Here is a 15,625-nt window from a genome sequence, read left to right on the forward strand (position 1 = left end):
ATTGATAGCTCAAATCCTACGGTAAAATTTTAATAGATTTTTGTTTGCCTTTTTAATTGCTAAATACAAATGAAATACTTTATCCTCGATGGAATTAACTTTTATGAATTAGCCTTATTGTTGTAGTCGCTAAATTTGCAACTATTTAAAATCACGTTAATGATTTTATACATTGCTCCATGACTAAATGATAAAAATGAATATACCTAGTATTTCTAAGTGTGTATACATTTCTTTAAACTGTTCTTTCTTTTTCAGTTCGTTACATTTTACGTAAATGAAATGCAAAATTCTCTGAACGCCAGTAGTTTTGAGCTATGCAGTCGTGCCAGTAGTACCTATTACGGTTTCACTGTTGAGTGTAAACAGAGCGCATCAATGCAGTATTGAGTCATGGTATAACGATCGACGGCAACGTTAAGGATAATTATAATAGCGACACTGTCGCAACTGCTCTATGATGTTACTTAAGTACATCGAAGAAGAATCGATCAACACTTTCACATTCACAGAACATGTAAATATTATTCTCTTCCCTTTCCATTATTTCGTTAAGCAACCATTTTTGGTGCCGGACGAAGTAGGCGCGAATACAGATATTAAGATACAATATTTTGATTATGTTCACGGATGAATCACTTCACACGCACGCAATATAAGGTATTCACTTGGAACGTTGCATTTGCATATTAACCCCCAGTGCTAAGAATAGGCTTCTGAAAATGTATTTGGCGTTTCTGTTCAGATATATTTTTCGATAACCCGTGTAGGATGAATGTTAAATTTTCCTTTCAATTTGTTCAGCTTAATCGACGTTAAATTTTAAACTTCACGCAGACATGATTCTCAGATACATATTCATAGATTAAAAAAGATTGTTTAATAGAGAATTTCATATTTAAATCAGCAGTTTGTTTGTAATTAAAATCTCATAACATTCTGTTGATCGTTGAAAGCTAATGTTACATATTAATATTGTACATGCTAATTATTCCATTAATATTTATTATTGATCAGAGGTTGAACTCGAAGTTGAACTTTGTTCAAATCTTAAAGAAATACAATCATTGGGATTATTTATATATTATTTCGTTATATAATATTGCTCTTAGTTAGATAGTTACTAAATAGAATACATTTATGATACTATGATAGATTTCTTATAGTCAGTTTTACAGACTTCACGAAGAATTATCTGTGACCCGCTGACCGATTTTGTCGAAACGCGGATGTCCTTGTCTCTCGCCACAATATCCCTTACAGGTATTGTCCCTGATTCGATCTTTGTCCTTGCTCTGACAAAGGGATCCTTTAGCCATATACAGTCAAGCTATCTCGTTCCTGTTCCATTCAGAATTTACTTTTAACATGTTTCGAGACGATTAGTTTCGTTACAGGAATAGTTCATTACTACGATAAAGAAATTAGAAATATAAATACTTGCCTATAATTTTTAAAATACACACCTACAAAAATATATCGATTAACAGATTCGTTACAGTTCATTAGTAAATTAAAAAAGGAGATTTCATATATTTCAATTTGACATTTCCGAATATCTCATCATACTTTATATCTTTTCCCATTTCTTTAAACAAAACTTGGTAATGGTATATCAATTCGGACAATCGATTTGCCTATGGAACAGACTACTGGTCCCAGATTGGATTCAACTCGATCTCATCGGTACCAATAGTTCGGGTGTGCTTCGTGCTGCTCCGGCGATCTTCGCCTCCCACTGGGAGCACTTCGGCGGCTGGGAGATCCGTCAGAAAGCGCTCCACGGACGAACAGTATCGTGAGCGCTGGCCACGGCAGCATGCGCGGGAATTTGGTTTGCCGTTCGTTTTTCGATTATCCACGCTGTGGCATTTTACTCGTCACTTGACGACTTGTTCAACGACGATTTAAACGACTTCTCTTCTTCTTGTCACGTGTGCACTCGTACTTGTAATCGAAAGAACAAGATATCGAAGAATTGTTATCCACTTGATCCATCTATCTACGGTTTTGAAAGCAGCGGTCATTGGAGTATCGATAAGAATCAGGTGAATGTAAACACCGCTCTTTTTTTCCTTTTTTACCCGCTGACTCTTACTCTTCGCTAAATTCAAATACATCTTATTCTATGTTATTCTCTTTCGTTGCTTACCGCAATTCTGAAACGCGTGTACTTTCTTAGAGAAGGCTGGCCGCTCCATCGAATCGCTTTTTGCTCGAGGATGTTACGAGACTAGCATTGTCAGCTTCTTACGTAATTTGCCGTGCACGAGTACCGATGGGAATCTTCCCAGTGCATCGGCTGTAAAGACACGTTTCTAGTCTATGCCTCTCTTTTCCTCTCATTACGTGTTCTCCATACCAGATCGATGTTATTTGATTTTGTTTACACTTGCATGTTAATTCGCAATTAGATTACCGATGTTTAGAACCGACAGTTTTACATGATTGTTAGATCGAATTAATTTCATAACGAGACTTGGTCAATGATTAGTTGCCATGGTTTGAGTACAGTTAACACGAAAGCAGAAATGCGATTTATTTTTTTTTAACTTCACGGAAGAGCGGTCAGATATTTTCTTCCTTGAAATTCTAAATGCATCAAGTTATTTAATTCTCTACTCCACCGTTTCTTCGTTTGGATTAAAGTTATTTACAGTTAAATGAATTCGAACAGTATATTTTGTTTTAAGCAATACATTTATTTTTCTTTTATAACTTTTACAAAATGTGTAATAAAAGTGATACTTTTTCTTTTTTTTAGAAGAAAATTGGATGATTGAGAGATATGAGAGATGTCACGTATAAACTTGCCGCGCTTATTTTTCCTCAAAATGGCGACGTCCTTGTCGAGGTCACGTGTTCATCGCATTACAGGCATACCACCCACGAGTGTCCACCTGTTCTCCGATCGCTCTATTTATCTGTCGCTTTTCGTTCTTCAGCCACGCATTTAAATCACCGACGACATGTCGAACGGTGATTTAAACGCAATCACCGAACAATCGCGTTCGCTGCTCGATTTACGATCCACGTAATTTAAGACTCACAGTCTTCTATCACTTGCATTGTCTGCCGTTGTGCTTTCGACTCTCATTGTGACATCTCCGATTTTTCACTTAAAAATTTAGTAAAACAAATGGAGAAAGATCCTCGATAAAAACTATCATCTCAGAAGATTCGTGGTTCACGTAGTTCGTAGTTCTCCCACTTAAAAGGATGTAAAAGAGAAACGATATTAGAATAATATTTAAAAAATATTACTAACTAGTATCCTCTTCCATGATGGAAGTCGAGAAACTTCGTTCCGTTCGCTGTGACAATAGAGCAGAAAAACGTCCTCCGCCTTGGACAGTTTTCACTTGTTCAGCCGCACACCAGTGTGACACATGCCTGACGTCACGTGCATATCCAATGAGAAAAGACCGACACGGTCGTATATAGAATCGTCGTTGGTGCGTGATGTCAATACGAATCGCTCCTGCTTTTTAACTTAGTCTCGATCGACGTCGTCTCTTCATTTACGAGATCTCTTTTCGTTCTCTCTCCCTCTCTCTCTTTCTCACTACTTTGTAAAGTACGTTAATTATCGCTGACCGGAACGTCAATGCGTGCCAGTTTGAAGTGGCCGACGATTATTTTCTCTGGTAGCCGTCATTTACTTTAAGACGGCACATTATAAGCCTAGATTCTAGGGGAAAAAATCGTGATACTTACGTACCTGTTCCAGCCAGGACAGGGAGAGCTCGTGCGTAATTCCAACCGCAAGGACGCAAGTGTTCAATGGCGTAGGCCGATGCTTTCGTTCAATCTTCCTCCATTAATTATAATTTATTAATATAATGAATAGTTTCGGTATTCATCGCCGATAATATTATATTGATCGTATTTTAGATAGTTATACAAAGAATTGCACGAGTTAGAATTCAGCGTCTGAATCACAATTCATCATCTGTCTTTATTTTTTAAATCACCTGCAACTTAACAAAACAAATTTCACAAGTATTTTTTCAATATATTTTGAATAATTTACGAAATTTCTCTGAAGATTCTAATTTTGTAATAGGCATATATTTACCTATCTCTTCATTAGTATATTCTTGGGCCAAAGGGTTAAACGATATAAGAAATACGCCACTGTCGTCGAAAACTGGTCGTACGTGGCACACGCGTGTCTTTTAACCATCTCGATATCGTATCGCAGCCCATATCGAGGTGGCCGCGACCACAGACCCGCGCGCCACAGCGGCCTTCGACTTCCATGCAGAAAGAGCGTCCTGATGAATTATTATGCCCCGCCTATACACATACACACGATTACTAGACATACGTGGTCACGATTACGCTAGAAGCGTTAAATAGGCTGCATCTTCGATGACTTCCATCGGATCGAGATGACCCTGTTGTTTCTTACATCCTGATTACCCCGATGATTCCCGGGACTGGCAAATTGCGGCTCGTTTCAACTACTTCGTTATTCTATTCTATTTTTGAATAAATATATGTACCTTTTGTACGAGAAGTTGAGAGGAAAAGTGAATTGAAGGGAAAACTATGAGGAAACATTAATAGAGGAATCGACACGCTACTAAATATTAAACAAATTATTATACATATTTATAAAGGTTCAAGAATCCATAAGAAGATATTATACATAATATAGAGATCAGGATCATAGCGATCTTTATTTATTATATAGATTTATTTATTTATTGTGATTGAAACGGAAAACTGTAACTATTTAATTAGAACTTAATGTAGTAATGTGATGTAGCTAAAGACAACTAAATTGGTAGTTTACAACTCAACTTACAACTTACAACTCACAACTCATGAGTAACTTGCAATTATTCGCAGCTTCCTCGCAGCTATTAACTATTTACTATTTACTATTTAATATTTACTATTTACTACCTACTATTTACTATCTACTATTTGCTATTTACTACTTACTGTTGAATATCGACTATTGACCACTCTCCTCGCCAAGACATTCTTTTGATACCAGAGTTTTCAGTACTATTACGACGTACACGAGTTTTACAGCTGTTGACCCAAGATGGTCAAATGCACCTTTTCTAATTACACAATGTCCTAAAGGACCACGAACATCTGGCCCATAAGGATTTCCCATCATTCTCTGCCTGTCAGCACTGTTCTTACTTTCTACCTATAGTTCACCGGGTTTTCCCCAACGGTCTTTCCTCCATACTACAATAATTTCTCTTGACACCTAATTGTCGCCTTGTCGTCTTCTGCATAAATTCATATAATTTAACGAATTTATGATCTCTGAAAGAAAGATGTGCATATTGTTATATTGAATTATTCCAGAAAAGTCAGGTAATCGGATAAGAAGGCAGACTTTTGTTGGAGGAATTCGTGAACCAATAATTTCACTTCCTGTCACGACAGCCTCTAACAGCACTAGGATTCACCAGCAGGCATGATCGAATGATGGAGGTGATTTCAACACGGCGATACGAGGCTCGTCCACCGTCAGCGAGCGTTCCACCGATTCTCGTGAGTAGATCTTCTCGTCTTTGTACCTACCTTATAAAGGTATAAATCATTTATTCCTGTGCTCGCAGTCAGACGGACAGATATTGCTACAACCCTTTACATATACAGTCAGAGAAACGAGTTTAACCATGCGACTACTTTTTTTACTTTTCAGATCGACCCTGAGAATTCCGTGGCTTTGGTCAAAGAAGGTAATTCCTCGAACGTGATTGTCATGCATTGTTTGTTCGTGATGCGGACGTTCGAGTCGTGATTCAAATAACTAGATACAAGATAAGAAGGAAGGCGTGTCGCGCGCGAACCGAGGTCTGGCAAACATTTACCGTGAAGCGTATTAACATCAGCGAAGTTCCTCTTATTCTTGTTCGACGTCGCGAAACGGATCACTGCAATCATCGACGTCTACTCGCACCATTTCGCCCCTCTCCTTCTCAGCTCTTCTTTGTTTTTTTTCTTTTTTTACCTCCCTTCTCTCTCTCTCTCTCTCTCTCTGCCTCCCATTCTTATTCGTTCAGTTAGAAAGATTGGTTTTTCGCAATAACGTCGGCATTGTATAGTCCAAGTGGAAAGAGTACTCGCTTCCGCTTTCAGAGGAATGGGAGACTCGAAAGAAAAAAGAAATAACGACCACCAGACAGATCGAGACGAGAGTGAAGCGACAGGTTGTACTCGAGGATGGCGAGGTCGTGGTCGATTCAGGGCCTCTGGTTACCACGAATACTACCGAAGACGTCGAGCAACAGGAGCATACCACGCAAGAAGTAAGGCTATTTCGAATAACTGAAATATAATAATAAAACCTTCGTATTACTGCCATTTTACCGATCTTTCGTTTCAGAGACGAACAACCGGTGATCAACCACAAGAAGTTGAATGGCCAACAGGTGGAAGAAACTCTGCCGATGCCGGTAGCATTGTCCAGAAGGAATTAAACGAGACGGTAGTGAGGAGTCGCGAGGAAATCGAGGAGAGGCTGGAGACAGAAGATCGTCAACAATTGGGAGATATCTCGGACGAGGTACATATATCGACGCGACACACCCACATCTAAATTCCACCTGCGCGTGCCGCGATACGCTGGTGTAGTACACGTTCTTTCTCTTTCTTGCCGCGTAAAGGTCAGCTCGCCTCTCGCCAAGGCTCATCCCACATGTATTCACTACGGTAGGTACCCGTGGATCACAAATACGGTGCCCTCTTTTGACCAACTTCCTTTCCCGGTCTGGAAAAATTTCGAGTTCCGGATTTATCCAGTACACCGATTTCTGACTCGCCCAAGGCCAACGTGGACAAAACGGTACATTATGGAACTCGGGGGACGTGTTCGTTTCTATTTGGTCTACTAAATTTGCGAATGACGATTTCTTTAAAGTGTGCCGTACAAGCTTTCTCCTGGAGAGGAGAAATGTATTTGAGGTGCTGCTTAACATCATAATTGAGAAATTTTACGGGCGACGAACAAAACAAACAGAGATGTGAAGAAAGTATGCAATACGACTAGATTAGGCGTGTACATGCAGACACTTTTCAAATGAAATGTACAGAAAGATCATGTAAGTCTGAAGTTTCTCATAGCTTGTTGAATTTGACAATGCTGACTCTTTATCTTAAAGTATACGCATACACTTAGACTAGTTGTATCCTCTTCTTCTCTTCGCACGTTCGTTTATATACCGTGCAAAAGCTCTATAAGCATCGATTCTAATTCCTTTGTATATTTTCATTTCACACCTTTGTTAAACTTCGTCTCACACTTACGTATGATTATTCGCAACAATGTCCGCGGTACTCTTCGCTCAAGAGCGAATTCCTCTAGCGATCGACAAAGCCAGAAATTTGTAATTTTTCTGACGGTCTGTCAAACATCGTCAAAAGGCATCTGTGAACGCTTGTCGGCGGATGATTAATGGAGCCTGAGCGGAAAGAGACGAACACGGAAGGCAGCGACTGTGCATCAAGAGGAGACGAGCAACAGGTGTATCGTGTAGCCAATCGTATTTGTCACGTTGCTTATCGTAAATCTATGTGGTAACAAATCGAGCAGATCGGAGAATCTTTACCTCGTGGAATATCCTCGTGAAATACCAAGGAACGTGCAAATAATCACACGAATCGATAATAGGTAAAGCATACTGTTTTTCTGCGGAGATTACACTGACGCTTAAAAATGAAAAACTGGAAACATCGTTAAAAGGCCGAGCTCGAAAGAACAGCATGAGGAGAAGATGGAAGCTAGTTGGATTAGACTTTAGGACGAAAGTGTGAGATCGTCTCTAGAGTCGATCGAGCGTGCAACGAGGCTTACCGGTTACTAGCGGTTACGATAGAAGAGGAAATATCTCTCGTTGGAGGGGACTGACTTCTGCATTGCAAAAGCCAGGCAACAGGTATTCGCGTTCGCGCATGAACGATTCAGAAACGAAGAGGTCGAATTGTTCTGGATGAAGAAGAACGAAAGGAAAGAGAGGCTGATCGGCTGTATCGGCTGATACGCGAAGTAGGGATACCTACGGAGAAGAAGCAGAGAGGAAGAGAAAGGAGAACTAAGGAAGGAGAAGTCACAGGAGAAAGAGCGACAAAGAGGCACGACTCATCGAGAAGTGGAAGTCGATGATCTCTCGACTTTGCTCTCCCTTCACCGAATGGCGACGAACGAGCTGAGATGCCACGATCGCAGTCATAGCAGCTGTTCCGTGCTCGACTATCTTCGACGTTCCTATCTGGTCGCGACCGACATACGTTTCACAGATTACTTTCCTTGTTCTGATCCGTTTACCGGCGATTACAGGATATTACGTGATTCTACACGGTGATAACGTTCATTCTCGCCCCCCTATCTTCTTCTTTGACAGAGCGCCGATACGACGACCAACACCTGAGATCAGATATGATTCCTCGTGGATCTTTCGCTGGTATTTTGTAAAACTGTTAAATGTTTGGTGTCGTTTGGGTGTTACAGTGGTACAAACGGTAATTCGTGTCTATAAAATGGATCATATAGGAAACTGATCGTATTTCAAGGGACTACACCCACAGGTTATTTTTTTCTCACTTATTTCTAATTATTTGTAACATAGAAAGATATCTGATGAAGTTTCAAGCGTTTCAATAAAAATGTAAAACGAGGATAACTTTCTTATGATAAATACCTATTTTTATAAGCGTGTGGAACGTGCGAAGGTCATTTTAGCCTTTCTTTTTTTTTCTTCTTCTTCTTAATTTGGATGTGAATGATAAAGGACATCCTTATGAGTCGTCAGGTGATCTGCGTGTAAACTGAATTCGTGTAATTCTTGTCAAAAAATAAACTCGACAATCTACGTTAATCACTTACATTTAATTTCAATTCGAGCTTTTCAAGTGATCAATGTCGATTAAGTGTCGAGCTTAAAAACAACCTATTCCATATGTAAAACATTAATTACTTAGGTGACCTTTAATGACCTCGACCAATGCAAGCCATTCTGTTCGCTTTGCTTAAATTGATGGCAACCTTCAAACGTTGCGAATATCTTCACCTACAAGCGAGTTTCTCTCGTTGCGTAATATCTATATTTAAAATATTTTCCTTCTTATTTTAATATCATCTTTTAATATAATTCTCTATATCAGAACTTTATATTTAGTCATTCAGGTCATATGGAAGTACTGGGACATTTGATGATATTTGGTACAAATTGAACACTTTTCACTGCTTTTACTTTTTAACTGTTTTATTATAAAATAAAGTGAATCATCTTTTAATATAATTCTCTATATCAGAACTTTATATTTAGTCATTCAGGTCATATAGAAGTACTGGGACATTTGATGATATTTGGTACAAATTGAACACTTTTCACTGCTTTTACTTTTTAACTATTTTATTATAAAATAAAGTGAAATTTGTTACAGTTTTTCAAAAAATATAACGAGTAGGTGTACTGATATCTATGGCCAATAGCGAACCTAATAGCGATTAAATTTTACGTTGATATATATTTCTTTTCGACTTGATCCAAGATTGTAGCTTTACATTTATTGTCACGGATGTTGAGTGTTGTGACCTTCGCTGTTAGAAACACCTTTCTTTCCACTTGTTCGCGAAGGGACCGTGTGCGAGAGCCGGACGATCCGGTTTATCGTGGACGAGATTTCGGAACGCGAGGTGATTTCCAGCGGATAATAACTGGCCGGACCTAACTGGCTAAACGGTGACTCGTCTGGTTTCAGGCGTATCAGAAGGCTGTAAGAAGCAACCGGGGCGATCTGAGAGTGGCCCTTGCTGAATCTTCCAAGCAATTGGCGTCTCAAACGGGTCCCAGGGTCGTCCAGCACACGACCAAGTCGAACAAGGTGATCGACACTGAGAAAACCTTGGAAAAGAAGGAGCTTAAAGCCGATGGATTGATCGTTACTGAGAGGAAACGAACGGTTGAGCATGAGGAGGTTTGTTTCTTCAAATATTCTCTTGTTCCTAGCTATCGTGTCTTTTTCTGTGATCTTCGACGGTTTTATAATTGAAGAGTACGATGGAAGAGCACCGGTCCCTCGAGTTACATTATTCATTTCTTACAGGAGTTTTAAAATTCAGTGCATTATCAATCAATTCGATACTACTAACATTTTCCTGTTGTTATTTGGTTTTTTACTAAACTTTGTCAAACACGAGTTACGATAATTGAATTATATAATTATATAATAATTATAATTGATATTGATGTTAATCGTAGATTAAAGACCACGAGGTTCCCGATGACGGAAGCGACATAAATGGTGACGACGCGTCGGAGAAAAAAAAGGAAAGCTCGCATAGGTTCGTTAAAAAGAGGGACGAGGACGTGGTCGACTATATCTCAGGTGGCGAGAGGGTCGCCCGTGAAATGCGCTACGTCGCAGAGACCACCGAGGGAGAACGAATCGGAGATTGGACATCATCGCCTACAGCCATGCGAACTACTCGTTTCCATAAACATTCTGGTACTTCTTTTCTTTTTTAATTTTATATAAATTTACATCAAGTTCCAAAAACGCCCTTTAGGAAATTTTCTGCTATTTAACCATCGTTAAAGTGCGCTAATATGCCGTGAGAATCGGCCCATTAATCTTTTCGAGATGGACTTTTCTTTTAAAGATAAACTTTCTAATAAACGATAGAAATTCAACGATTATTATTACAGGCTTTCCCGGAGAGAGCTTCCCAACACGGAAGGATGTTTTAACAAAAAAACCATTGGATTTTGAGGAGGAAGATGAAGCGAGAAAGTTTGAAACGTCTAAATGGTTGGAGAGCCATTTTGGTAGCGAGTCGCGTTCTTCTCATGGATCCATCGATGCTGACGACTCTCCTCTTCCAACTAGCGCGAATACCAGCTACATTAACATTACTATGAAGTCTTGTGCTCCTAAGGAACGGGATTATCAGAATGTGAACTCTAATCGACATCAACGACGCAGTACTGGTCGTGATTCAGCGTCACCTTCGGGATATTTTCACGGCATAAGCGAGTGGTCTGAGAGATACCAAGGGAAAGGTATTACAGGATTAAAATATACCTCGTCGGGGTATCATTTACAACTTTGTGATATTTTATATAATTTATAACGTAATTTTTGGTATTATTAAACATTTACGTACATTATCTAGAGAGACAAAGTCAAGCAAGAACAAGTTCTCCGCAATACGTCGAAGCAGCTCATACAAACGGATATGCTCAGGATCACTCAAGGAACCAAGGTGAATCGACGTACTCAAAAACTTATGAATCTGTTCTTCGTCGCGAACACCAAGAATCGTTTGATCGACCACGTACTCCACCATCTCCACCTGTTCGACGAAGGTCGAAAGAACAGGTATGTATCTTTCATATCTTTTATGTTTGTGCATCGATTATACTCTGTTGCAATATATTATATCAGAGCTTTATATTTAGTCATTCAGGTCATATGGAAGTACTGGGACATTTGATGATATTTGATACAAATTGGACACTTTTCACTGCTTTTACTTTTTAACTATTTTATTATAAAATGAAGTGAAATTTGTTACAGTTTTTCAAAAAATATAACGAGTAGGTGTACTGATATCTATGGCCAATAGCGAACCTAATAGCGATTAAATTTTACGTTGATATATATTTCTTTTCGACTTGATCCAAGATTGTAGCTTTACATTTATTGTCGCGGATATCGAGTGTTGCAATATATTGTAAGGATATTGTTCATTTTAGTGGATAACGAGGTCCGAAGAAAAGACCAGTTTAAACGACTCGATACCAGGTCGTACTACCAGCCCAGTTCACGTCGTACAAAGAACTTGGGAAAGTCGCAATCGAAATGTCCAAGAGCAGGCAGTGGAGCGAGACAACTGGAAGAAATCAACGTCAAGATCTCGATCAACGTCACCCATGCCAGAATTGAATTCACGCGACAGTAAAAAATCAACTGAATTTTCGACTTCGACTCCTGCTCGTCCCGCAAAAAGTAAGTATTAAAGGCATTTGAAATGGATGTTCTTTTTTAAGACGATGATATTTATATATATTTTAAATGTTCAAGGTTCGGGACATTCGAAATATAAGATCGGCGAGTCTTTCAGGAAACTAGTAGGGAAATTGCGCTCTGCTAGCAGCGAAAGGAAGAATAAACGGTCCAATAGCAGCTCTATTTCTCAATTGACTCAGACTGACGACAGTGGGCCGACCTACATGCAGTACAATGTGATCGACAAAAACATTCCTCTGATAAACGAAAGGGATACCGAGGAAAGGCCTCCTGAAAGACCACCTAGGAACCATGCTACCGTGAACAATAATTCGAATAAGATCTCGAAAACAGCGAAAACTAGCGCCCAAGTGGTACAAGAACAATGGCAACGCAGCGAATCAACGCCACCATTGCACAGGTATTACCTCGGAGAGGATCCCTTCGGAGGAAGCATCTACGGCCGCGAAAAAGGATACCGAGATGCGAGAAGATCTGGGAAACCACGTGGTAGAGCTACCGCTGAAACCGAGTACAGGTAACTAAACTAAGTTATAAGAAAGAAAGAATATTAAATGGCTAATCGTTGCATATATGGGTTAGCTATGTCTGCAAGTTAATCGTTAAAAGTAAGAGCAGCGGTATCGTATTGCCTGGCTGCGAAAGAAAGGCGTAATCGTATGAGCGTCGAAAGACATTTCAGTAAGCTGATACAGATTTACGTAATCGAATCCGTAGAACGGTGTGCTTCATTGCTTGTTCAATTACGTATGTATGTAGAATAGATGTACAAGTAAGACATTTCGCGACGAAACGTCGGTCGCTTCGGATGCTGGGTGAAGGCTGCATGAAAGGGAGCATGTCTCTATGCCGCTATGTAGTTTCGTATGGGCTCGTCAGCCATCTCGGAGAACGATTGCTCCACAGTCAATTGTCGAATCGACGCGTTTCAGCGTCGCATCCAGTTCACTTGGCAGATTTAGCAAGTCAACCAGTCGGCTAGTCAACGATCACGAGCGAGAGGAACATTTTAGGAGCACTCAAACCTTGCCGAGGAACCTGCATGCCGGAGGACAATACGTACGGTCGCAGACTCTAGCAAGACGCCAGCAACCGGTTTCTAATGCAATCAAATTGGGAACGTCACACGCCATCGTTCCGTCATCGGGGAACCAGTCGCGTCAGTACGGAAGCATGATCAATATCTCCATCAAGAACACGGTTACGTCGCCAAAGGTGGCGGTACCGACCAACGTCCAACCGCCGGCCAAGCCGGAACGAAGCTACAGATCGTCGTTGTTACGTAGCAAGAGCTTTAACGTCGAAGCTGACAGAAACGGCACTGACACGGCACCCCCCAAAATACCGTACACATCTAACTTGCAATTAAATAGATTGGACGAGACACCTCCGTTGAAGAGTCCCGGCATTTTGGCCAGTATCAGTCGTAGTAACAGGGATTTGTTGAAAAGCAGCAGACACGAGTATTGAATAATTTTCATTAAGTCGATTTAAGTTGTTCAGTTGGAGACTTTTTAATAATTTTATAATGAACTGCTTTCTTCGATATAATTGAAGTGGAATCTATTATGCGATTATTAATTATCATATATGATTGTTTAAGATTTTTTTTTGTATAGTGTAAAGTGTAGTATAGTGATATTAATATTGTCCATGTATATCGTGAGAGATAGACACGTTTTGTATGAATCAACGAGAGCGTGTTTTGTTCTAATATTTTCAGACAGGTTCTTATTACAGCACAGTTCATGCGAGATTTATTTAATTGTTTTCACTTACGTATTCAATTACAATCCAAGATTACATATCAGGTTGGTAGAGGAGGAGAATGAGATAGCGATAGCGATTCATGTTTAAGAATATGTGATTGAATGTAACGTTAAATTTCGGGATATTTTATTACTATATTATATTAATACAAGGTGAAATTACAATTGTCCAGATTTGTTGCATTTATAGCGTTTATTCCGTAATCATCAAATGAAATGTATTAAATAGTACATACAGATTCCTTCGATACAATGTGAAAAGTTTTTAATAAATCACAGGATATAGACGTTAAGTAAACAATATCTATGTATTAATATCATGATTAATCCATTCTTAACGACTTTTCAACAAAATTCGGAAGATTTTAGTAAAATTAGATTTTTAAAGATTCATATTTATTTCGATCTTTTCTTCTTATTTGTGCCATTATTTCGATATAGTTTTCGCTGCTTTTTAACAGCAAGCATTAAAAGAATAGCATTTACGACATACAGACTAACACAAACTACACAAATATTGCTTAATTTGTACAAAATGTAAGCCAGATAAAACGTACCAAGGTTCGCACAGATTTCTAATGTTACGACAAGGGCTGATGTAACATACTTATTTGATATACCTAAAAAATTTATTAAAATGTTGTTAGAAAACGAAAAATTATATTTTTTCTGCCCAGGGTTATGACATTATTACAATAGATGAAAATTTATTGAATCACAAATACGATACGTACTTAGTATTGCGACCAAAAGATAAAACATTAATCCATATATAGAATTTGGCGCGTATAAAAGAGATGTTTCTGGAATTATTCCAAAACCTTTCCCATATCTGTAATAAAGTCAATTAGTTATTAGCTATATACAGCTCTTTAAAAATGAATGATAATTCACCAAGTATTTTTAAGTTGAAAAACATAGACAAAAAAGTATTAATGTTTCTTACAAAATTATCTTCATTGAGTATCATAAGAGAGTTAATTCAAAATTCGATATGAACGCATGCGCAAGAATGAAGAAGGCTGATTTCTATGTAGAACACTGTACGATAAATAAACATACAAAAATAATGTACAGTGCGTGCATTTACAGTTATAAAAATATATCAATCTACGTAGTACCAAAAATTTGAAGTTAAATAAATTCGTATATTTATAATCTTAAAAAATAGTTGCATCAATTAGAACACGAATTACGTTGTGGACAAGTTTTCTAGATTTTCTTCGTGCACAAAATTGTACGAGTTTTATATCAACAAAATTGTATAATACATGTTTTAAAACTAAACAACCTATACTTACTTGGAAGAAAATGCTTTGGTGCAACTAACATGTTCGTTAATATCGCACACTGCTTCGTACAAATCATCCTCTTCCTTTGCTAATTCCACGTAATATGCATAGTAAGAAAGAGCAAAACCTACGATACATGTTGTGATAATTTTAGTGTTTAATTTTCGTATAGATTTCTTCATTGCAGTCATGATTCAATTATATGAATAACGAGTAAATTTGAATTAAATTTGAATACACTATTTTAAAGAAAATTGACTGATCGAGTTATTTATTCACACTTGATAATTTTTTAAGCACTATGAATAGAAATTAATGTTCTTCGTGGAAGGAAATAATACAAATACGACGATCGATAATCATACTGTGAAACGAAATGTAACATGGAACGTTGATTGGCGATGACCCTCTTCAGTATACTGAATATCGAATGAGATTAATTTCCTTCCCACCACAAAATTATCCTCGTATAAAAGCAACAATCTGATCCGAGTCAAGTCATCCAAACATCGAATTATCATATTTACATACAACTGAATATGTAATTATATTGGATTT

General features: G+C 38.4%; 2 protein-coding genes and 1 long non-coding RNA gene across 3 annotated transcripts; 1 reads left to right on the forward strand and 2 right to left on the reverse strand.

The window, feature by feature from the left end:
* Positions 1-1,047: 1,047 nt before the first annotated feature.
* LOC126864273 (uncharacterized) lies at positions 1,048-14,187 on the forward strand. Its single transcript, XM_050615454.1, has 12 exons — positions 1,048-2,048; positions 5,335-5,523; positions 5,678-5,714; positions 6,115-6,284; positions 6,362-6,541; positions 9,736-9,951; positions 10,236-10,482; positions 10,683-11,036; positions 11,150-11,355; positions 11,733-11,985; positions 12,061-12,523; positions 12,939-14,187. The coding sequence occupies exons 2-12, from the start codon at positions 5,455-5,457 to the stop codon at positions 13,474-13,476; spliced, it is 2,733 nt and encodes a 910-aa protein (XP_050471411.1). The 5' UTR covers positions 1,048-2,048; positions 5,335-5,454; the 3' UTR covers positions 13,477-14,187.
* On the reverse strand, positions 2,682-4,789 carry LOC126864338 (uncharacterized). The gene is made up of 2 exons (XR_007689124.1): positions 4,079-4,789; positions 2,682-3,980 (listed from the first exon to the last, which is right to left on the reverse strand). It is a non-coding gene; the product is annotated as an uncharacterized LOC126864338 (long non-coding RNA).
* On the reverse strand, positions 13,881-15,512 carry LOC126864325 (vitamin K epoxide reductase complex subunit 1-like protein 1). The gene is made up of 3 exons (XM_050615604.1): positions 15,077-15,512; positions 14,510-14,607; positions 13,881-14,395 (listed from the first exon to the last, which is right to left on the reverse strand). The coding sequence occupies exons 1-3, from the start codon at positions 15,256-15,258 to the stop codon at positions 14,172-14,174; spliced, it is 504 nt and encodes a 167-aa protein (XP_050471561.1). The 5' UTR covers positions 15,259-15,512; the 3' UTR covers positions 13,881-14,171.
* Positions 15,513-15,625: the final 113 nt, after the last annotated feature.

This window comes from Bombus huntii, chromosome 3 (genome assembly GCF_024542735.1).
Source record: "Bombus huntii isolate Logan2020A chromosome 3, iyBomHunt1.1, whole genome shotgun sequence".
NCBI lineage: Eukaryota > Metazoa > Arthropoda > Insecta > Hymenoptera > Apidae > Bombus > Bombus huntii.